General features: G+C 48.2%; 8 protein-coding genes across 8 annotated transcripts; 3 read left to right on the forward strand and 5 right to left on the reverse strand.

The window, feature by feature from the left end:
* Window positions 1-73: 73 nt before the first annotated feature.
* Window positions 74-5,295, reverse strand: BDV37DRAFT_292807 (putative SNF2 family helicase/ATPase; the record flags this gene model as incomplete). The annotated part of the gene is made up of 7 exons (XM_032089250.1): window positions 4,467-5,295; window positions 4,357-4,396; window positions 3,865-4,321; window positions 3,251-3,426; window positions 3,158-3,211; window positions 3,063-3,127; window positions 74-3,032 (listed from the first exon to the last, which is right to left on the reverse strand). The coding sequence occupies exons 1-7, from the start codon at window positions 5,183-5,185 to the stop codon at window positions 74-76; spliced, it is 4,470 nt and encodes a 1,489-aa protein (XP_031943199.1). The 5' UTR covers window positions 5,186-5,295.
* Window positions 5,296-5,561: 266 nt separating this feature from the next.
* On the forward strand, window positions 5,562-7,372 carry BDV37DRAFT_244242 (glutathione synthase). Its single transcript, XM_032081513.1, has 2 exons — window positions 5,562-5,970; window positions 6,076-7,372. The coding sequence occupies exons 1-2, from the start codon at window positions 5,672-5,674 to the stop codon at window positions 7,322-7,324; spliced, it is 1,548 nt and encodes a 515-aa protein (XP_031943200.1). The 5' UTR covers window positions 5,562-5,671; the 3' UTR covers window positions 7,325-7,372.
* A 292-nt stretch (window positions 7,373-7,664) lies between these two features.
* On the reverse strand, window positions 7,665-8,620 carry BDV37DRAFT_244243 (uncharacterized protein). Its single transcript, XM_032081514.1, has one exon. The coding sequence runs from the start codon at window positions 8,321-8,323 to the stop codon at window positions 7,682-7,684; it is 642 nt and encodes a 213-aa protein (XP_031943201.1). The 5' UTR covers window positions 8,324-8,620; the 3' UTR covers window positions 7,665-7,681.
* A 1,227-nt stretch (window positions 8,621-9,847) lies between these two features.
* BDV37DRAFT_270353 (uncharacterized protein) lies at window positions 9,848-11,428 on the reverse strand (the record flags this gene model as incomplete). The annotated part of the gene is made up of 1 exon (XM_032084541.1): window positions 9,848-11,428. One exon carries the CDS (start codon window positions 11,426-11,428, stop codon window positions 9,848-9,850), a length of 1,581 nt encoding a protein of 526 aa, XP_031943202.1.
* Window positions 11,429-13,215: 1,787 nt separating this feature from the next.
* BDV37DRAFT_292819 (uncharacterized protein) lies at window positions 13,216-14,479 on the reverse strand (the record flags this gene model as incomplete). The annotated part of the gene is made up of 2 exons (XM_032089251.1): window positions 14,147-14,479; window positions 13,216-14,082 (listed from the first exon to the last, which is right to left on the reverse strand). The coding sequence occupies exons 1-2, from the start codon at window positions 14,321-14,323 to the stop codon at window positions 13,216-13,218; spliced, it is 1,044 nt and encodes a 347-aa protein (XP_031943203.1). The 5' UTR covers window positions 14,324-14,479.
* A 645-nt stretch (window positions 14,480-15,124) lies between these two features.
* BDV37DRAFT_281432 (DUF167 domain-containing protein) lies at window positions 15,125-15,608 on the forward strand (the record flags this gene model as incomplete). Its single annotated transcript, XM_032086815.1, has 2 exons — window positions 15,125-15,361; window positions 15,450-15,608. The coding sequence occupies 2 exons, from the start codon at window positions 15,125-15,127 to the stop codon at window positions 15,606-15,608; spliced, it is 396 nt and encodes a 131-aa protein (XP_031943204.1).
* An 89-nt stretch (window positions 15,609-15,697) lies between these two features.
* On the forward strand, window positions 15,698-16,722 carry BDV37DRAFT_84097 (uncharacterized protein). The gene is made up of 2 exons (XM_032091326.1): window positions 15,698-15,928; window positions 15,998-16,722. The coding sequence occupies exons 1-2, from the start codon at window positions 15,792-15,794 to the stop codon at window positions 16,350-16,352; spliced, it is 492 nt and encodes a 163-aa protein (XP_031943205.1). The 5' UTR covers window positions 15,698-15,791; the 3' UTR covers window positions 16,353-16,722.
* Window positions 16,723-16,913: 191 nt separating this feature from the next.
* On the reverse strand, window positions 16,914-19,105 carry BDV37DRAFT_84059 (UPF0187 domain membrane protein). Its single transcript, XM_032091325.1, has 6 exons — window positions 18,670-19,105; window positions 18,457-18,604; window positions 18,318-18,402; window positions 18,131-18,256; window positions 17,720-18,069; window positions 16,914-17,657 (listed from the first exon to the last, which is right to left on the reverse strand). The coding sequence occupies exons 1-6, from the start codon at window positions 18,913-18,915 to the stop codon at window positions 17,476-17,478; spliced, it is 1,137 nt and encodes a 378-aa protein (XP_031943206.1). The 5' UTR covers window positions 18,916-19,105; the 3' UTR covers window positions 16,914-17,475.
* Between the last annotated feature and the right edge of the window lie 1,608 nt (window positions 19,106-20,713).

Raw genomic sequence — 20,713 nt, forward strand, 5'->3', positions numbered from 1 at the left:
AAACAGGATGGAAAGGAAAGACCAAAATTCCGAAGATGGTAGGAATGGCCAAGTTTCAGGTGTTTCAAGTTTCTCATTGGTAGGGGTAGGGGTCATCAGAAGTATTGTCTGATGGTGTTGTCGATTGCAGGGGTTCGGTATGGGCCATATATGCGGGTATATCATATTGCTGGACGTTTGTATCCCAACTGGCACCATCCATTCGAGGAGGTATCTGTGTACCGGCTTGCCCTAGGCTTCTGGTAGGTGAAAGCCTGAAAGGGGAGTAAAGTGCGATGTTTTCGTTGGGTGGCTCACTGTGAGCATAGTGCGAAGCATAGATTCCTGAAGTTGAACTAATCGCGGCTGCGGATGTTGAGGGCATGGGTGTTCTAGAAGGCTCTTGATAAACGCTTATGTCTGGTGCTAGAGCGGGAGGCCCGTCGTTGTGAGCGCTTGACGGAACTATTGGCTGCATAACAGATGATTGAGGAGGCATGAGAGCTGGTGGCATGGAAGCTGGTTGCATGGGAGTTGTTTGCACGTATAACGATGGGGCCCAAGGCGAAGCTTGATCCACGGACAAAGCTTGCCTTTGCCTGTCCAGTACTAGCCTATTGTATGCCTCTGGGTCGGTACGCCTAAGGCGCTCGTCGCTCAATTGCTGTTGGACACCTTGTCTCTCTTCCTCGGTCAACTTGTCATTGTCTTCCTTCTGGAAAGTTTCAGTGAGGCCAATATTGCAGATTGACTTCTCCTCGCCAGTATCACCCATGATGATCTTGTCCAAGACTTGTGGATCCCTTCCCAGATATTCGGCGATGTCTTTTTGCGGTACCGGCTTTGCTGGGAAAAGATATTCGCCAAGTGACTTTTGTGCCCAACGAACCGGATTCTTCTTATCGACAACACGGAAGGCAAGTTGGGTCTTGAAGACAGCCTTGTTATACATAACCTCCTCAAAGGTACCACCAGCAATGAAACGGTAAACATACACTGGTTTCTGCTGGCCCAGGCGATAGGCGCGTCCAACAGCCTGTTCTTCCCATACCGGACTAAACTTAAAGTCGAAAATAATGACCCGGTTCGCTCCAGGAATATTCAAGCCAAGCCCTCCTGCGCGTGTTGAGATTAGGTATACTTGCTGCTCAGAGCCACGATTAAATCTCTTTGTCGCATCTTGTCGAGTTACGACAGGGGTCCGTCCATCTAGCCGGGAGTATCTTCGGTTTGACGATTGAAGGGTGTGCTCAATATAATTGAGCGTTGGGATGCTGTGGGAGAAAACCAAGATCTTGTCACCGGCCTTGATAGACTCGTCGATTATCGCATTCATTATCCGCGCCCGATGAGACATTTCTAAGGCTTTTATGTCAGGGACGCTGGCAAATATTTGCTCTTGTTCAGAAACCAGCTTTTCTGAATCTGGAAGGCCTGCTTGCGCGATAGGTTCATCACCGGGAATCATCTCCTCGCCTAGCCTCTTGTTTATTTTCTGTGCATCGCTTGCTCGGCTTAGTAGTTTGTCTCTGAAACATGATGGATGATTGCAACATAGACTCAGAATCGCAAGCCAGGACCATAGTTGTGCACTGCCGAAAGTGCCTTTCCCTTGCAATATAGTCTCCACATATGAATTATATGCTTGTCTCTGTAGATTCGTCAAGGGAACCGTTATGACGAACTCGACTTTGGTTGGCAAACTACCAGCAAGCACAGAGATATCGGCACGATTGATCTTTGGGGCAAGGATTTCTTTGAGGACTTGAAGCTTCACCAAAGACTTTCTCCTCTCGGTGTACGTACTGTCTACGTAAAGTCCCTCCGTAATAGGCTCCACGAACTTTGCCTTAAACTCCACGAATTCGCCGAGGTAGCCCTCTGCAATCCAGTTAATCATGGCATAGTAATCGATAAGATTGTTTGCAAGAGGGGATCCAGTCAGGGCAATACGACTTTTAGAGCGAAACTGCATGGCTGCTTGCGAGATGCCAGTGGCTGGGTTTTTCATCTTGTGGGCCTCGTCGGCAACAATAATGTTCGGTCCATCCAGAAGGCATTCTCTGACCTTTTGATATTGACCCTCGTTTAACGGCTTTCCCCTCTTGTTGGTTTCCCGGTTCAGTATCCACGTCCGGAACAGGTCATAGCTCATTATAAGGACCCCGCCTTCTTCATCCCAGTCACACAACTCCTGTAGCCTCTCTGGTATTGTCTCGGAAGTTGTTATCTTCCTCAGAGGTCCGATACCCGATTGGACAGGAGCCCACATGAGAAATTCATCAAACCAATTTTCAATTAAGGACGATGGGCAGAGAATCAGCGATTGAGATCTATGAAAAGCTGCAGGAACCTGCTGGCGTATCTTGGGATCATCGGAAGATGCTGCTGCAGATATTGTTGCAAGGAGTGATATAACCTGCATCGTTTTCCCTAAGCCCATTGTGTGAGCGAGCAGACAACCTTGCTTGTTCTCGTCTTCTATCAACTCTCGCCACATGAATTGAACACCATTCAATTGGTGGGGCTTAACACGCAAGCCAATTTGAGGGTCTAGATAAATAGCAGGATTTCCAAAGCTGACTGCTTGACGCGTAGGATCGGTGTTGGTGCTACCTATCTTCCTTTCGAGGATCTTTTTCTGCTTCTCTTGCAGTGCGACACGAAGCTGTGCGCTCTGCTGACTCTTTTTCGCATTTTGACTTTCCTTGACCTCTCTCTTGCGCTTTTTGTGGGGAGTGTCTGTGGGATTTGGGGTCTCTTCCTTTCCATTGAGCCGGTGCATCTTAGAGCCTTTCTTCTTGCGATAATCAGTGAGGCGCGCGCAGAGTTCGTTGAAGTACGTGACAAAGCCGCTGATTTTAGATTGAGCGTTGAGTACGAGACTCTTCTGAATTCCTTCCGACACAAGATGGACACAGTTTACCCACGAGATATAAAAGGAAGTAACACGCATGACCACACGGCTCTCAGCCGCCTCAAGTTCTGGAATCATTTCTTGGTTCTTCAGCAAGAGCTTTAGACCAGTTCCTGTGAGTTGCTGCAAATCTGAACTAGAATATCGAGGAACTGCTTGCGCTAACTTATTTCGCTCTTCAATAGAAAGGGTTGCAATCAGTTTTGCTAATAGTCTCTGGCGGTCTTGTCGCTCTTCAATTAAACCCCAGGGCACCGACACAAACTTGTCCATGTCGTGTATATCAGGGAGACTTGACCGCTTCCTGGGTTTGAACTGGTTTGGGTGCGTTGTTTTGTAAACTGGAATTTCGACCATCACCCTGGGACCAATGTATGGTTCCGGGGAAATTGAGCAACTCCGTCCAGATTCGATAGGATCCCCCACAGGCTGCGTTATTGGTCGTGGCACAGGGTTGAGGGGGGGAGTCTCAACCCTGTAATCCTCTTCATTATCGACAGCCGGAGAGTCTTCTGTGAGGTCAATGTATTCTATAGGGAATTTATTCTTATGCAAAGGAGGTGGAGACGGAGAGCTAGACTCCCGAAAAGGGAGTTTTCTCCTCCTTGTCTGTCGTCTAATCCCAGAAGGGCTGATAATGTCATCATCATCACTTTCAGATGTTGGTGGGGTTCGAGTGTTGCTATTATTTTCAACGTGTATGGGCTGGTCCCCAATATCAGAATTGTCAATGAAATCATCCATAGAATCATCAGACAAATCGTCTGACTCTGAATGAAGTGATTCTTCATCCCCAGAGTTATGTTTCGGTCTTTGTGCGGGTGTAGGTATGAGAGGAGCTGAGATTCTTGGTGGACACGTTTCTTGCTCAAGGGTCGAAACACGCCACCTATGTTGTTGAATATCCATCACAGTCTGCTCCATGCTTTGACACTGAGTTTGTAGCTCGGCCTTCGTTGCATACTCACTTTCACGGACTGCGTCCTGCAGTTTCCTAAGACGCTCGTTTAGAGATGTTATCTTCCGATCGAGCCCTTTGATTTCTTGGTTGGTACACTTTCCCTTCTTAGCCCTCAACCAGAGCTTGCGTGCCTTTTGCTGTTCCTTTGGCAAGCAGTTATCATGCCACTTGCTCTCATATTGGGAGATACAAGCTTTGATAACAGATTCCATCTCCCTGGGCGTGAGTTTAGAGGGTTTCCCAGACCATCCTGCTTGTTCGTCTTCAATTTCTTGCCAAGTCTCTTCGTCAAACTCACCCTCGGATCCTGACTCTCCATACAATGGAAATGCATCCTGACTTTCATCCTGCACTGGGTATCGCTGGAGAAGATAAGAGAAAGGGTCAGAAGGATCTAGTGTCTCTGTCGGCACATCTCCAGAGACTTGATCTTGGGTAGAGTCCAGGGGTATGAGCTTTTGTTTCTGGAAGGAATGAAGACACCTGTTCACAAACAAACGCTGTGCAGTTGGAAAGTTTGATCCAACCATTGTGAAGGACTCGTCGTTTTGGTCTGGATCAGTAGAGGAGAACAATTGAGATGGTGTAATTTGTTCCGGTCCCATATACCACTCCTTGGCTTGCACCGGATCTGAAGGATGCTCGTTATCAACTCGACTTTTAGTCAGAGTAGTGAGGTCTAGCCGTCGCCGTTTCCGTCCGTGTGTATCGACGAAAACTTGCTCATGTGAGCGAATACGCTCAACGGGGTCCAAATCTTCTACACGAGTCTGCAAGTTTGTGATGTGAGAAGTGTCTTGAGGAGTACTTGAAGGGTTCGTAGATTCTCGTGAATTGGGCACAACTGCCAAATTTACAGCGTTTGTACTCACCGCCGTAGATACACTGGGGAGTAAGTTAGTACGTTGTGGAGTTGCGTTTAAAGATATAGGGCCACAGTAAAGCGGTGGTGTAACTTTCTGAGAAGCTTTCGGTGTAATAAACGCTGAATGACTTGGAGTGTGACATTCTCTAGGAGAATCAAGTCGACTTTTAGAGGTCTGATATTTTAGAGAGTGTCCTTGAAGGTACCGTATTGCCGTGAGCATGGAACTCCGGTGTCCAAGGGCCCTCAATCCTAGATCATCTCGCAGTGCGCTCTTATCAACATCATTTAAAAGCACTTCTCCAGTGATCAGATTGTCACGGAGAGCAGCCTCAAAGGAGGTAGGGTCAGGCCGAGGGGCCCCTGACACGGACTGCGACCATGGGGTGTGTGGATTGTGGCAAAGAAACTGGACCACATCGTCGACAGACCAGTCGACAGGATCTGTTCCCTCATCAGGCATTTGATCTGTTCAATTCGAATTCTTAGCTATCAAGGTAGTTAAATATTCCCAATCATGCAAGTAATCTCACCAGATCTCGGGCTTTCGGCCCGCCGGAATTGATGATGCCCTCGAATCACATCCAGAGGCCTGCGTTGTCTGTGTATTAGTAGTGACTACAGTTTAAAGTGACAGTTTTATGCAACTGGACACGTGCAACGCGTCGAGTACACGGTGAGTAGGAGATAAATGAAAAGTAAAGTGATCTACAAGTAAAGTTGGCGTTTCTGCCGGTTTGAAGGGCGGCGTATCAAGCGGTGTCTCGGAGGGTTCAACGATAAAGTGGATTGATAAGCACACTGCCCCTCACTTTTTGGTTGTTGATGAGGTCGGTTTTCCTCTCTCCGCGCAACTTTCTAAGGCGTCTCCTGCTTAAAACAGTTCTCCCCTTGGTGCGCGTCTCCTAATTGTTCCTTTTGAAAATATAGTCTGTCAGCTGCATCCATCATGGGCGACATTTATACCAATTATCCTCCTCCGTTGAACCCCGCACAGAAGGAATACTTGGTGACCACCATCAAGGATTGGGCCACGCAGAATGGATTGCTGGTTCGCCCGGCCCCTTCATTTGTTTCAAAGGAAATCGATCCTTCTGGGGTACTAGCAACGAATGCTCCTGTTACTCTCTTCCCTAGTCCCTTCCCGAAATCATGCTTCAATGAGGCGACTGCTTTGCAAACTGTATATAATCGGCTCTACGCTGCGATAACATGCAACGAAGAATGGATTGGCAAGATCATGGAAGAGTAAGATATATCCTGATTCATCTCCGATTGAGTGGTGGGCGCGACTCAATTGGCGCGTCATTCACGAACTAGACATGAACCGAACTGAACGACGTTTGCTTGTAGTCTCATTGATGTGGATGATTTCATTTCGCACTTGTGGAAAGTCCATCTCGCCGTCAAAAAGGAAGGATACGTCCAGACACTATCACTTGGACTGTATCGGTCGGATTATATGGTCCATGCGCCGTCCAGCTCTACGGCACCCTCCTTAAAGCAGGTTGAATTCAACACTATTTCATCATCATTCGGAGGCTTGTCCTCGCTTGTGACATCTCTGCATACTGAACTTCTCGACTCTCCTCCTGGCTATCCGATTGCGTATCCGCCTCACCCGTTGTTCGAGTCGAATGCACCGCCTGAGAATACAGCAGTGGAGACTCTTTCCGCTGGGTTAGCTGCAGCGCATAATGCCTACGGCCCGTCAAAGTCCACACCAGCCCTTCCCACGTGTATTATATTCCTTGTTCAGGAGAACGAGAGGAACACATTTGATCAATTGGCGCTCTTCCGGCAGCTGACCAAGGCTCACAAGATACCCGTTTTCCGTCTGCTCAGCTCCGAGATTCTAGATCACACGTCGATCCCTAGCTCTAACCCATCACGACCCCTTATTTATTCGCCTTCCCATTCCCCAGAAACGCAATTTGAAGTCACAGCAGCTTATCTCCGGTGCTTCTATGCGCCGACTGACTTCAAATCGGAGCGTGACTGGGAAGCACGGACTCACGTCGAGCGTTCGGCAGCGATCAAATGCCCCACAGTTTTAAACCAGCTAGCCGGTTGTAAGATTGTACAACAGGTATTAGCCGAAACTACGGGCCCCGACCACCTTGCAAGCTTCTTACCAGATACCGACTCAGCCGTTGTTGCAAGGCTCCGGAACACCTTTGCGCCCCAATACGACTTGTCCTCTGGTGGCCGTGGCAGGGACCTCGCCTTGAACGTTGAAACAGCCATGAACCACGTTCTTAAGCCCCAGCGCGAGGGTGGTGGTAACAACATCTACAAGGACGCCATTCCAGACTTTTTACGCTCCATTCCCGAAAGCGAATGGAAGCGCTGGATTCTTATGGAGTTGATCAGACCACCCACCGAGGCAAAGAACATTGCCTTGAGAACCGACGGAGAGGTTCTAAGTGGGGAAGTCATCGGAGAGTTGGGTGTCTATGGAACTATTCTGTGGGACCAGGCCGATGGAAAGATCTCCCACAATGAGCAAGGCGGATGGCTGATGAGAACGAAGTCCAAGGATGTCAACGAGGGAGGAGTTGCAACAGGCTTCTCCAGCTTAGACAGCATTCTTCTCTATTAGAACCAGTATAGTAGAACTCATATGGAATATAGAGCAATCCAAGTGAAGCTATAATTTTCCTCCCCTTACATTGAATGAGCACGTAGAATCACTATAAAACATTGCCAATCACTACTCATGCACAAACTATTCACACAGTCAAATAGCCTTTCTTTGTCCTGCAGTGACCCCTCGCTCTCGGCGCGTAAAAAAAAGCAGGATGTACTGCATATTTTATGCACACACGAGAAATATATAAACACCCTCAGCCCCCCTCCCTCCCCTCAGATGGCACCTCCAAAGTTGACCACGTGAGCCATTCACCACACAACCAAAGACCTGGCCACACATCCCATCCCCTCATCTATCGACCGCACCTCACCTCGAGACATTATACCTGAAAGTGTCCGGCCACTCACTATCAGGCAACTGCCTCCAAGAAGTCAAACCCAACTGTTTCGCGCGCTCCGACAACCTAAAGAACACGCTCTGCGCAACCCTAATGCGGTCACTGGGGATCTCGGCCCTGCCCTCATTGAGGAAGTAATGCAACGGATAAGTGGAAGGCGTATGGGCAGCCAGGGCACGATCAGCAAGATGCACCGGGACGCCATCAGCATACACAACATCCATGGTGGTGTTGTAGCGGATCTGATCGACGGACCAGCGCTCGACGCGCTCGACATCGATTTTGTTCAGCCGGCCTGGGGTGCCACGACGGTATGTCCAGCAGGATAGGCGGAGGGGGCGCCGGGCGTCGCGCTCTCGACGCATGTTGAGGGCGTTTTCGGCGGGGCGGAGACGCGGCGGCGCGCTCATGCGCACCCGGATGTCGCGGTACGTGAGGCGTGGATCGGTGCGCATCCAGTACTCGAGCAGCCAGCCGGGCGGGTTGCTGGTGATGTACCGCGGGAGGAAGGGGAAGTCCCAGATCTCTCTGCCTTCGTGGTCGCGGGCTACCGCGCCGTTTTCTGAGAGAGAGGTGAGGTCGGGGAGGTCTTGTCCGATGGGTGCATCCATGCGGAAGAGGATCGGGGGCAGATGGACCTCTGAGTAGGGCGTGTGGTGTGGGTGTGGGCAGGTGTGGTAGCGGTCTGTTGGTGGTGAGGTGTCTGTGGGCTTTGTTAGGAGGGTTATCGTTGTGCTGGTGATTGGATGGTTTCTTACGTTGGCACTGCATCCTTGAAGCACGATGTTGATACTCTGGACAAGTCGGGAAGGGGGCTTGATAGGGTGGGTTGGATAGTGAGGAGGAGCGGTTGAAGGCCGGGGGTATGAGGGACTGCTTTTATAGCCGTCTTGTAGGAATGATGGAGCTACATGTCTACGTGAATAGCAATGCTTTGACTAGATAATCTAGGCAATGGTATTGGATCTTGGTGATTGAATCCATGATGCTTCAGTGAAGGGTCTAGCTTAAGCAATGGGATCGGAGCAATGCAGTAGGATTAACTGTTTATTAAACGCCAGACGTAGTGGTGAAACATACGCTAAGCTTGAATAATCGTAGCTCTAAAGAGACAAAGACAAGGTGGCAATCTGTGATGCCGAACAGGAACAGGTACCTCTTTTAATTGGGTCAATGTCCATCTAGAATATGCACTGTGTCTTGTTATATAATGACTTCGCCTCCTCACTTCACTGAGATGTGCTTTACCATTTAGAGATCTAGCGTGAGAGCCAATCTCTTTTGTCTATTTTCTGCAAACGGTTAGCAAGAAGCAAACTAGAAAAGAAAACTCGAAGGAATAAAGAAGAAGAGGAATCCAGACAAAGAGACACCTGAAATACCATCTACGATCTACAGTACTCTGTTCATCACTACTTTGAAATGTGCCACCCTCGAGCCTTTTATTTGCTACATATTCCCTTGACTTTCCATCAGGCCTTGCTCTAAGGTCTTAGCCATGATTAATTTTCTGTCAAGCTCTGAATTCAACATGACTACGGCAGTATGTACGGGTCAGCCCAACAAACCTACATTGGACATATGCCCTAGCATTCCCACATTGGCTGACATTACTAAGGAGTTAGAGGCCATTTGCCCCAACGAGCAGAAGCAACTCATTCACAATACTTATATTGCTCTGCTGTACAGAGTTTACATACATAACACCAAGCAAGGTATTTGACATGCGCGCTATGTGACGGAAATAAATGCATCTTGGCATGCAACTTTAAATGAACATCAACTCGTCCGGCAAATATCCTCGCTGCAGTACCAAAGGACCAAAGAAACAAAGGAAATAAGGACAAATCGCTAGTACGCCTGAGCAGGGGATATTGAAGCACAGATTTGACACAATGTCAGACATTATTGAAAGATTGGGTATTGGGAAGCTCAACAACAAAACTTGCGATGCGGCAAGGTAAAACGACTAAACGAGCAAAAGACAAGAACAAGCAAGGCTAAACAACACGATTCGAAGGGCATAGGTGTGTGGATGCAAAAAGCTGAAATTAACAGCAGCGCAGAATATCAAGAGCCGCGTTGGGGAACTAAATACCATCTCTATCCAATCCCTTCCTCCATGACCCGAGAAACTATTTTTGAAAATATTCGTCATAATCGTCAATGTTAATGTCATTGATATCGCCGATGTCCATCATCTCCATGTCCTCCGGGGCCATGTCCGGGATATCGAAGAGGTATCTGTCCCTGGAAAGGCATTGTTCGAACAAATTGTCAAGGACTCGGTGGCGAACACCAAATGGCAGATCAGAGGCAGAGTACGGGGTCAATACGTCAGGATACAGTCCATGGGAAGGAGGAAGTAATTCTTCGTGCCACACACCAGCGCCAGTTTGACCAGCCACAAGACTGAGGTTGGTATAGATGGGGGTGGGATACTTCCCCAAGTGGCAAGCGTTACCGCAAAACCCTCCTCTAGCTAGTTTCAATGGGGAAGGGCGTCTGCGCTGGACTTTTCCTGGCGCGATGGGTTTCAAAGCCTTTTCAGTCTTGCGTCGTGGCATGGGATCTTTGATACTCACTGTCAAGTCGATTTCTTCCATGCTAACGGTCTCCGGTAGTTCGTTATCCGGAATCAATCCTGTGATGGCAGGTAAAGATCCCTCTGGACTGTCGTTGCTTTCATCGAATGGAATATAGGATGGAACGTAGTTGAAAAGCTCTGCGACAGTTTCAACTGAGATGTCATCTACTGTGAAATCGATCGGAACGGACACCACGGTAGAGGGTATCACTAGGGTCGGTCCCTTTTGAACGGTCTCCCTCGACGTGTCTCCCTTCGCAACGCTTGCTGATTCCTGACTGGCGTATGAAAGGCCGACTGGCTGCTTTATCTGAACGGTGTCTTTGTGGTGGGCGTGTTCCGTGGCAATCTCTTCCTGCACGGGCGTCTTTGAGGGTTTTCTACCCCGAGCTACTCGCTTCACTTTGTTGTATTGATTGGGTAGCGGGATTCTTCCACCATCTTCTCCAAGGGCCGGGTTGATCAAGCCGGGGGTTATACCGCGAGTCGTATTTAGAGAAGGAGAAAGTCCGATATGCTGCATCTTTTGAAGAATGTCTTGCTTGAGCTGCTGGCTACGCTTGTTACCAGAGTCCCATGCAATCAGCGAGAACTGCTGGCGGAAGCGGACACTACGCTGCTGCAGCGCGTTGTCTTGGATTCTGAAAACTGGGTGCATTCGGTCAGTGATATCTCTGAGACGAATGCGTCTATCGAGCCGCATCCAAGCTTCCACTCGGAATTCCTCGACTGTCGAAGCAATGTTGTCAGGAAGTATGGGGAGGTCGCGCAAATATTCTCCATGAATAGGGTAGCGCATACGAGGCGGGTCCGATTTACGATCTCTCTTGTCTTCAGGCTCGAATTGGTAAAGTATGTCAGGAAGATCTGTCCACGACCAGTCATTCTGGTCCGGTCGAGGAGTGGTAAAGTTGCGGGGGTCAATAGCCTGAGGACTGTCCTGCCGGGGCACTGACTTTCCTATGCCATCGTCAGTACTGTCTTTTTGTTTAGCTAAAGAAAGAACTGGCTCACCTTTGTCGTTCTTTCCTTTGCTTTTCTTCGCACTAACCTTGGCGGTCTTTGGGGTTTCGGGATTCATGGAGGCATTTGGCTGTTGGGACAACTCGGGGCCTTCTTTAGGATCCATCATCTTCGAAATTGGCTGTCATTGATGTTAGTATGCACATCAATGCTAACATATCCCATATACTGTTGGGCGCTAGAAAAGCTGATTGGAGAATGACCCTAGCACCGGCATACCTGAGACATGTTGTCTTCCTCTTTCTTGGGATATATTCCGAAGAGGTGGTTGTTCTACCGCTGATATCGAGCAGTATCTGAACAAAACGAGAGGGAAACGAGAGAACGGAGCTCAATTGATACTGAAGCAGACTTGTAGTTTAGAGTCTCGTAATATGGACGAAGAGGTATGAAGCGGTTGAAGCAATCCCAAGTCTCTGTCAAGAAGCGCCGAGGGACGAAGTGGGCGAGCCATTATCTCTAGCAGCCCGGTATTCTTCATGTCTACTCTGAATAGAAACGGGGGTGGTTGGGAGTATAGTCATCCCAATTGGGAAGTTGAGAGGGTTTCAAGTTGCTGTCGACAATATTCACTATTCACTGAAGCTGTGCCGTGAGGTCCTATTCCAAGCCCCCTCCTCGACAACTTTGACCCTCGCTTTCCAAAAAGCATCCCATTGCTTTCATCTGCAATTAAAGCGATGCGATATGCGATTTTTTGCGCTTCGAATGAGTCTCATATTGCTATACTACTCTTCATGCGTTGGCGGTGCGGCTCCTCGACCGATATAGTTGCGATATCAGCACCTCGACAAGCATGCAGTTCCCCAGACCAGTGGACCCACCAGATGTCACAGACCCACCCCTGAACAAGCCATAATCCATGAGTCAAATGAATCAGTATAGCCCTGGAAGGCTGGGAACTGCACTGATTGGTGTGATTCAAGCAGAGTGTAGCTTTGCCCTGGCTCAGTACATACAGACCTAGGGAGAGTGAATATGATTGTCCCCCGAGGCCTCTCAAAGCTCTGACGTATATTGTAATAGGCTTTTGTCCAATCACAGTTCCCCAGCTCCTATTGTACTATCGATGCAGAAGCCAGTTCAATGAATAGAAGCGGGACTGCATCATCTGGCCCCGTGTCTTGCCAGATGAAAGTGTCATGTTCCCCATTTGGGCCATGAAACCGAAGGTAGTCACCCCGTAATGGGGTGAGATGGGGGAGAAACCAAAACGACTAAAATATAACCAAAAGTACCCACGTGGTTCTGTAGGCATCAGTTGTAGCGGGCTTTCGAACGTAAGACAAAAGCAGGGAAGGAGTACAGGGTTAGAAGATTTCCCTGACTGCAGAAGGACTATACAGCAAATATTCTAGGTATTGTCAAAGCATCGCATTATCCATGTTTCCCACAAAAGTGATGTTTGAAAGCGGCTAACTTTGAACAAAGCCAACATGCGATTGAATAAACAAAATGAAATAACACCATGGAAAACTCAACATAAATATTGACAAATTGTATCTCATCAGAGCGCCAGTAAGCGTACTTTGATCCTGAGAAACGACATGTAAATTCCACCAGTCAACGCCGGGACCTCAGCGACAACCGTTCGATATCTATCAGACTATTTTCACAACGACGATCCAGATATTCCCAGACCGTAAGATGGGTTCCGTTAAGATAATCATCCAGACTCATTGTCCTTTCGGTAGCCTCGCTTTCTGTGGGAAAGGCTCGAGCGGGAGGCCCTCTATGAGAAGCCAATTCACGTAGTGTAGAGGGATAGGAGTTGAAATCGGAGAGGTTTTGTTGAACTGATATTCTGTCCCTTGTCTTGTATGTGGCATTATATTCCATGCTGTATCACTGGGTTAGCCTCTTAGCTTCTGATAGTAGTCATGCGGGAACAACTTACCTCTCAGAATCATGAAAATTTGGCCTTTCAAGACGGCAACCCGTAAGTCTGAAGTGATCGCTATTAAAGACGCGTTTCTTCCGTAAGTGCTTTGTATCCCAGTGTAACTGGTAGAGGAGTTCGGCTGATTTGCTTCGCTGGGGCTCATCGAGGATTACCGTAGGGATATGACCGGGGTGAGAGTTCTGCGTGACCAGGTGAGGCCGCTCCAAGACATCACTATCTGAATGATCTGCGTGGAAAACAGAATCAGAGATACCATCGCTGGCTGCTCCTGGGGGCAGCGGAATGCGCCCGCCGGCCTCGCCTTTAGAAGGGTCGATTAGCCCCGGTGTTAGACCTCTTGTAGTGTTCGACGCCGGGTCTATTCCCATTGATACAGCCAGGCGAGATATATTATTAATAGTCTTTTGAGCTCCCCAGCATGCAACGTGAAATCGCTCTCGGAAAGCCTTCCGACGAAGTTCAACGTCAATTGATGATAATCTAGACCTGTACCTGGGATTTACACGGTCAATGATGTCTTGCCCAGTTATCCGACGATCGAGACGCATCCAAGCTTCAAGTCTCCACCCTTCTACCTTGGAGGATATCTGGTCTGGGAGGACTGAAAAAGCATTGATGTGCTTTCCGAAGATCTTGTGCGCGGTAGTACGAACAACGTGTCTGGATTTTCCATGTTCGGGTTTCAGGATGTACAAGATATCTGGCAGGTTCTCTAGGCTCCAGTCATCCTGATCATCATGCGAAGCTGTTATATCGTCATCCTCATGTTCTCCCCTACGTCGAGCCGGCTGGCTTGTTGGGCTAGGAGAGTCCAAGATGATGGTATGCGGGGCGGTATGGTGGCTCTGCGCAGTGTACTGTGAATCAAAATGTAAGTATCAGGCTAGTTAGCTTCCATAGTGAAGCAAAGTATCAACATACAGCGGAATCTGAGTTATCCCGATCCTGGGTGTTCATCTGGTGCATGCTGGCAGTGCTTGGGTTGGATTCACTCTCCCTGTGAGCTCTTCTCACTCTCAACCTTCCCAGAATCACTCCACAAGGACCGTAGTGAGCAGGTGTTATCATGGGGGTATTTCCACTTGGACTGTCTACCATCTTTGTAGTGAATATTGTCTGATTTCCGGTGGTGTTGGTTCAGGTCTCGGGAGGAGATCCGACAGGACCTGCTGGACATGAGTGAATACTTCTTGTAAGTGTTCTTGTAACACTTACTTCACTTTGAGTCGATCAGCAACACAGCAGAGATAGAGGTGTATACCAATACAGATCCTACAGGTTCAACTTTTGACAAAAAGATAAGTATTGGGTATAATAGATTGTAAAACTAGTGATCAGCTGAAAGACAAGAGAATGAAGATGGTTAGAATATAAATTGCCGGCCCTGATTCTACATGGAGTGGCAAATGGAAGAGAGTGAGGAGAAAAGGTGCTTTTTCGTTCAGCTGCGGCCTTTGAACACCACAAACATCTTCCCAGCTAGTCTTTTTATCTTTTGGCCTTTTACTGTGCTCTGTATTTTAATCATTTCAATCAAGGTTTCGGTGATGTTGTGTCATATTAGGTATACAGTAGGGGTTCCAATAGACTACTTCAGTTGAGAACACAATTGAGTTTTTGGATCCTGCTCTCTCTGTTAATGTGTGGAATTTCGTTTGTGTTGGAAATGAAAAGAAAAGAAGAAAAAGAAAAGAGCGGAAGTCAATCTGAAATATGGGAGAAACAAAGCAATAGCTTGCTGCTATGTGGTAGTATAAATAAAAGTAAACAAACCGTTGGCTTTCCCCACATCCCACATTTTAACTACTGGCACAACATTACACCAATTGACTACAAGCAAACGATCCTTTCAACTGAAACTCCTGAAAATAATTTTCAATCCCAATTTAAACAATCCCAATGTCGAACCCATCGTCTCAACTATTCCGTCTCATCCAGAACACGGCCACGAAACACCGTAACCCCAAGCAAATCTCGAACAAGTACAATCTACAAATCTCCTGCAACGTCAAGCCCAACGCGTCCGCAAATCGGGAGGGCATCATAGCTGTTGGCCCCGAAAAAGTGGACGTTTGCGTGGCTGCAGTGCCACGAGACGGCGAAGCCAACGCGGCTGTATCACGAGTGTTTGCTCAGGTACTGATCTTCGCTCTTTATTCCTAATTACAGAATAAATTTTATTCTCAGAACATATTAACATAATTATCTAACTGGCGATAACCAGGTCCTCAAAGTCCCCAAATCCACGGTGGACGTCATTCGCGGTTTAAAGTCGCGCGACAAGACACTTTGTGTTTCTGATCTAGAGATTGGGACCGAAGGCGAGGAGAAATTTATCCAGCAAGTGCGTCAAAGGTTGGAGGAAGCGGTGATCAAGAAATAAGATAGATCATCGACCTGATCACTGTGGGACACCCGGCGTGACATCACGGGAATTCCCCGAACTTTTTTTTTTTTTTTTGTTAACAGCCAATCTTTATTTGCTTTAAACACCACCCGCAAAGATTTGTGCTCCGCCATTCTATAAGAAATACCGAATCATCAACAAAGAAACCCGAAAGCCAGAATGTCTTCCAACAACCCAGAACCCACCTCCTCGAAACGGAAAGCTCCCGATGATCGTGTCGCGTCTAAAGCAGCTCCGTCCCAAGCGGTCCACTTCACCGCGCGCAATCCGCCCTGGACCTATCTCAAACTACAGCTGTATGTCTTTTATGACTGCTCACATGCAAGTAGTGAACCCTACTAATATACAACGTGTGTATGCGCTAGAATCCATCAACCAGGCATATCGACCGCCGTCCAATCTCAGCCTCTCGACCCGCTCACAGCTCGGACATACATCAACTCTGCGCTGTCGCAATTTCTTGGCCTGTCAGGCACAGCTATCTCAATCGATATCCTTAAAATCTCCCCCGAAACTCCACAACCGAAGCCCACGGATAAATTCATCTGGGTGCGTGTCCCGCGCGAAGATGCCCCAGCTGTCGTTGCAGCGGTGAGCTCCTGGATCGGAGGAGGCACTGGTGGTGGCTCGGTCGGTAGTGTGGCGTGGAGGGTCTGTGCTAAGGGAAATTATCTGGGAGCTTTGACTCAGGGGTCCGGGGAAGATTTGTTCGTTCCATGATCTGTGATGCAGGGGGAATGTGCGTCTTAGGGATCTCCCGGTTTATATCGGAGAAGCAAGAACGGCGTAGGCTAGGCCGGTTATTCTCCTACGGCACGGTTATGCAAAATCGTATACAGCACTCGCACGCTGAACCACGAGAAGTTGGGACGATGTTCAGTCCCTATAAACGAACTTCACCGGGCAATGCGATGATGTGGAGAACTAACATCCAGTCTCGGGTCGGGAAACAATCGGAGGTTTATCATGGGACCCAGATGACTGAAGGATGGTTTTAGTAGTGACCAAGCGTGGAGCACCAGCTATATTTCCGGGCAGTATAGCAAGCTGCAACAAGGGAACCTCGGGTGTCAGTCGCACCCACGGGATTTCGGGCGCACTTTTACAATAGTTCTTATGGCAAGATCTATGAGTCGCACTGCAAGAAAGGGAACATTTTGCCCAAACCCAAACACCCCAGCCTTTTTAATAACAACAGTCTAATGTATAAACAAATCCAACATGTACATCTGCACACCAAGTAGCGAATGACACGAACGTAATATAGCAGTAACGAGTGGAGTACTCCCTGTCCTTAATCAACAGAAACACCGAAACGCACATGCTCCAAATAGAGACCCAATGCCGGCGCTGATAGCAACTTTTCAAAGAACGATTCCTTTTTTGGGGGTTTTCTCTTTTTCAAGTTCAAGTTCCAACTTTTGACGCGTATTCGTCCGGCTAAACCGATTGTTTACAGTTCACGCTTTCAACAATAGTCGACTCATCCGACCCCGAGGAAGTAGAAGGAGTGTTGGCGATCGCCTTCGTTCTAAGCGCAGCTCTGATCTCCTCGACGCTCCGGTCCTTCCACTCATTATATCCGTCCATACTAAGCGGATACAGCACCAAGTTCTCGTCGCGGGTGGCGAAATCTTCGACGCGAGGTGGTGGAGCGGCGGTGATAATATCCAGTTCCAAAGCAATCTGTCGGCAGTAGGTGTCCAGAGGAAGGTCGTTGACGTCGTGACCGAAGGGGTTCTCGATTTCGCTGCCGATGGTGGCGAGACCGAGAATGATGTATGCGGCGACTGCATTTGCTAGTTAGTCTCCATGCATTCTCTTTAAGGGGTTAGGGTATGGATTATTTACTGATTGATCCTGGGATTGTCACCCACGTGAGGGAGTTATAGAGTTGGAAGGGTAGAGACATGACGTAGATCCAGGCGATTTGGGAGATGGCGATGCTGTATGCTGCTGGGAGAGGGGTGTCAAGGACGCGCTCAGTTCCCGTGACGACTTCATTCAGGGTAGCCAGGCCGTTGACTAGGATTTCATGTTAACATTTATTTTAACCGCAGAATGAGAAAGACGCAAGTGGGACCTACTGGCTTGTGCTTGATGCAAACTGACGTTGAGAGTCTCGTTTGCGATACATCTGTCGATATAAGCCGACAAATGGTTGAGAATCTCCAAAGGAAGATGGCCCAGTGGTTTCTTGGATCGCTTGATGAGCTTCCTGGGATTCGATTCGGCAAAGGAGATACCCAGGTATTCACCTGTCGACTTCCAGAGTGTCTTCCGCTGAGGCTGGAGGCGCTGGCGGTCATGTGCATCTTTGGCGAAGGTATCGAGGTAGCCGGCCAGGCCTGCAAGATCTTCGTAGGCGATGTCCGGCTCGAAACGGAGTTTGTGTTTGAGCGCGACAGCGAAGGCCAGGATGAGGTTCATTGCGGTTCTAATACTGGTCAGAAGAGATGATATACATCTGAGGTCGTTTGAGATTGGTTCCAGCGTACAGCTTTTGCAGGAGGTCCTCCTTTCCCAACTCTCCTTCGCGTTCCTTAGTGTTGACCCAGATAGTGCGAGCAAGATTGCGCGAGGTCTGGATCAGCAGTGACCAGTATTTGCGTCCGTCAGCCCATCTATATGATTCAGTTAGAACTTTCTCAAGGCACACAATTCGGTATTTAGTAGCTCGCTGACCTTTCGTAAGCAGTGGAACTCCGGAAAGATAGTGCCAAACCAACGACGAAACCCGTAACTGTGAGCAGAATGTTGTTGATCCCAACTAACCGTTGATTAGCCGAACACATTCCTTAATGAACTCCCCAGTTATACTAACGTCTGTGTACAAATCTCGAGATGAGTGTAATCAGAGTAGCCCACACCGCAACAAAACATAGCGGAAGGATCATCTTGGGCAGCACACTGCCATGCATTCGGAGGAAGGTGGGCCATTTCGAATGCTTGTCCAAGTCACGGGGGCCATGCTGGATGCGGAACTTGGTTAGGACATTGTTTATATCTCATACATGTTAAAAGCTCAAGCACATACGAAGTACCGATCCAGTTCGCTGGAGTTCCGTCGGTCAAGCATAAACTGGGAATCTCGCGAATTGGCGAGGTTGTCTAGAAAGGTCGGCCGTGGGGTTATACGGCGACCTGGTGACGGCTCTCGTTCCGGGACGGTTCCTTGGTCATGATGAGCAGCATGAGAACGAATGTCGGCTTGAACTGGAGCAGGACCTTCTCCAGCCTGTGCCGGCACGTCGGCAGCGGGTGGTGAGCTGTGTCCCTCCATGGAGAGTTTGGGAGTGTGCAAACGGATTAGGAGCACGGGATCAACGAGGGTAGGAAGGTAAGCGCTATCGAGACTCTAACAAAAGAAAGGAGAAAGAAACGAATGTATGTGAAAGCGGGTGATTAGACCCTTTTACAAAGGATACTAAATGAAAATGCAAGACTAAACCCAGAAAAAGGAGTAAACTAAGAAATAAGCGATAGACAAAAATATGGAGAAGAAACGAGATCCAACTAAACGAATGGGTCCGCCGGGGTTATATCTACAGTAAGTGTCTTCTGGTCATTAACCTTAAGTGGGCGCAGACGGGGGTCCCGATTGTCTAGAGCCCGGGGGGAACACCAAGCGAACGAATTTTCCGACTCACAGACAGCGTCAGTGCTAAGAATCTAAGAATAAAGAAAATGAGGGTGAAAAAAGGATTAGCCCTTGGGGAGAACTAGTCCTATGGAGGACGTAGTGCGTAAGACCATGAATAACTTCGCATGTCTGTGACTCTTTGATGGACAGACGTGTAAAGAGTGGATCTTGAACATGCAGAACCGGGAGATATGACATCCAATGGAACGGGGACATGGCTTGGGTCCAGGCCTCCTGTTTCACTTTGTTCGCAACGGCGAGAGCTGCGCCACGCCCCGAAACGTCGCACGGGAGTATCCGCTCTTGACAAGACGCTTCATTCATTCGCTGTGTCCCTTTTCCTTTGGATTCTTCTGGACCGTCGCGGGCGGCAAGTCAAATCTAAATCTCCATCCATTTTGGCCTCCCCTTGAAACACGGCTCAGCTCCCGGCTAGGAAGGTGAGTGTTTTAAACACGTATCCTCAAAAGAAAAAAAAGGAAAGAAAGAAAGACAATAGTATATAGACTCGTACAGAGTTTATTCGGCAGTTTTCCTCTATATTCTTCCCCGAGGGATGACTACCAGGACTCTGAGAAAGAACTACTAAAAGGCCCGCATGTCACCTTAATACTAGTCGCCCGTCCACTCTCTTGACAGGTCCCCACCTCGTGCGTGTCAAACTGACTAGAAATCACATGGCATCGGACTGAGCAACTATGTACTAGTACTTGATGATTAGGTATTGTGGGATATTTTAAGACGACGTGGTTTCTCAACTGTCCGGATTCAGGCCATCCATACTCTCGCGCGAAATATAAGATGTTGTCAAGTCGGGAGAGTATGTGCTCAAAATAGCATAGTTCGATGTCAGACGAGTCAGCACTCGGCTCATTGGACCGATGGTACTAGTGGTCGGCTCCACGGCGGGTGGTTGAGAAGTTCCCGAGTCTGGCACTGATCAACATTGCCCTTCCAGAACGATCGGACTACGAATAATTCTGATTCACTTTGCAACGCTCACATGGAATATACTGTAACGATTAGCAGAAGTTGAATCAAATCATCACATGGGGATCCGAAATACATCCTTATCGTGTTACTCTCGACTAATATGGGAAGCGAAAACCCAGCTTGATGACGCACAGCAGGATTTGAATAAGGGGCTAGCGGCTTCGATAAGTGGGAAGAGACATAAAGTTATATGTCTTACAAGTTGCTACTCTCCCAGCTATCATCAAATACGATAGTTAACACACTCTATAGACACGAGCTTTTATTGCCTACTAGCGAAGAATACGCTGCTTTTTGCTCGGCATCGAGCGAGTGTGAAACGTATCATAGATAGATATCCGGATCAACTGGTGCAGTGAATAGTCTCCATGTAATACAGAAATCGTATAACTTGAATCTTGATAAGCTAAGCAAGATAACTCTAGCAATGAAGTATATGTGAAAG

This window comes from Aspergillus pseudonomiae (genome assembly GCF_009193645.1).
Source record: "Aspergillus pseudonomiae strain CBS 119388 unplaced genomic scaffold BDV37scaffold_20, whole genome shotgun sequence".
NCBI classification, from domain to species: Eukaryota; Fungi; Ascomycota; class Eurotiomycetes; order Eurotiales; family Aspergillaceae; genus Aspergillus; species Aspergillus pseudonomiae.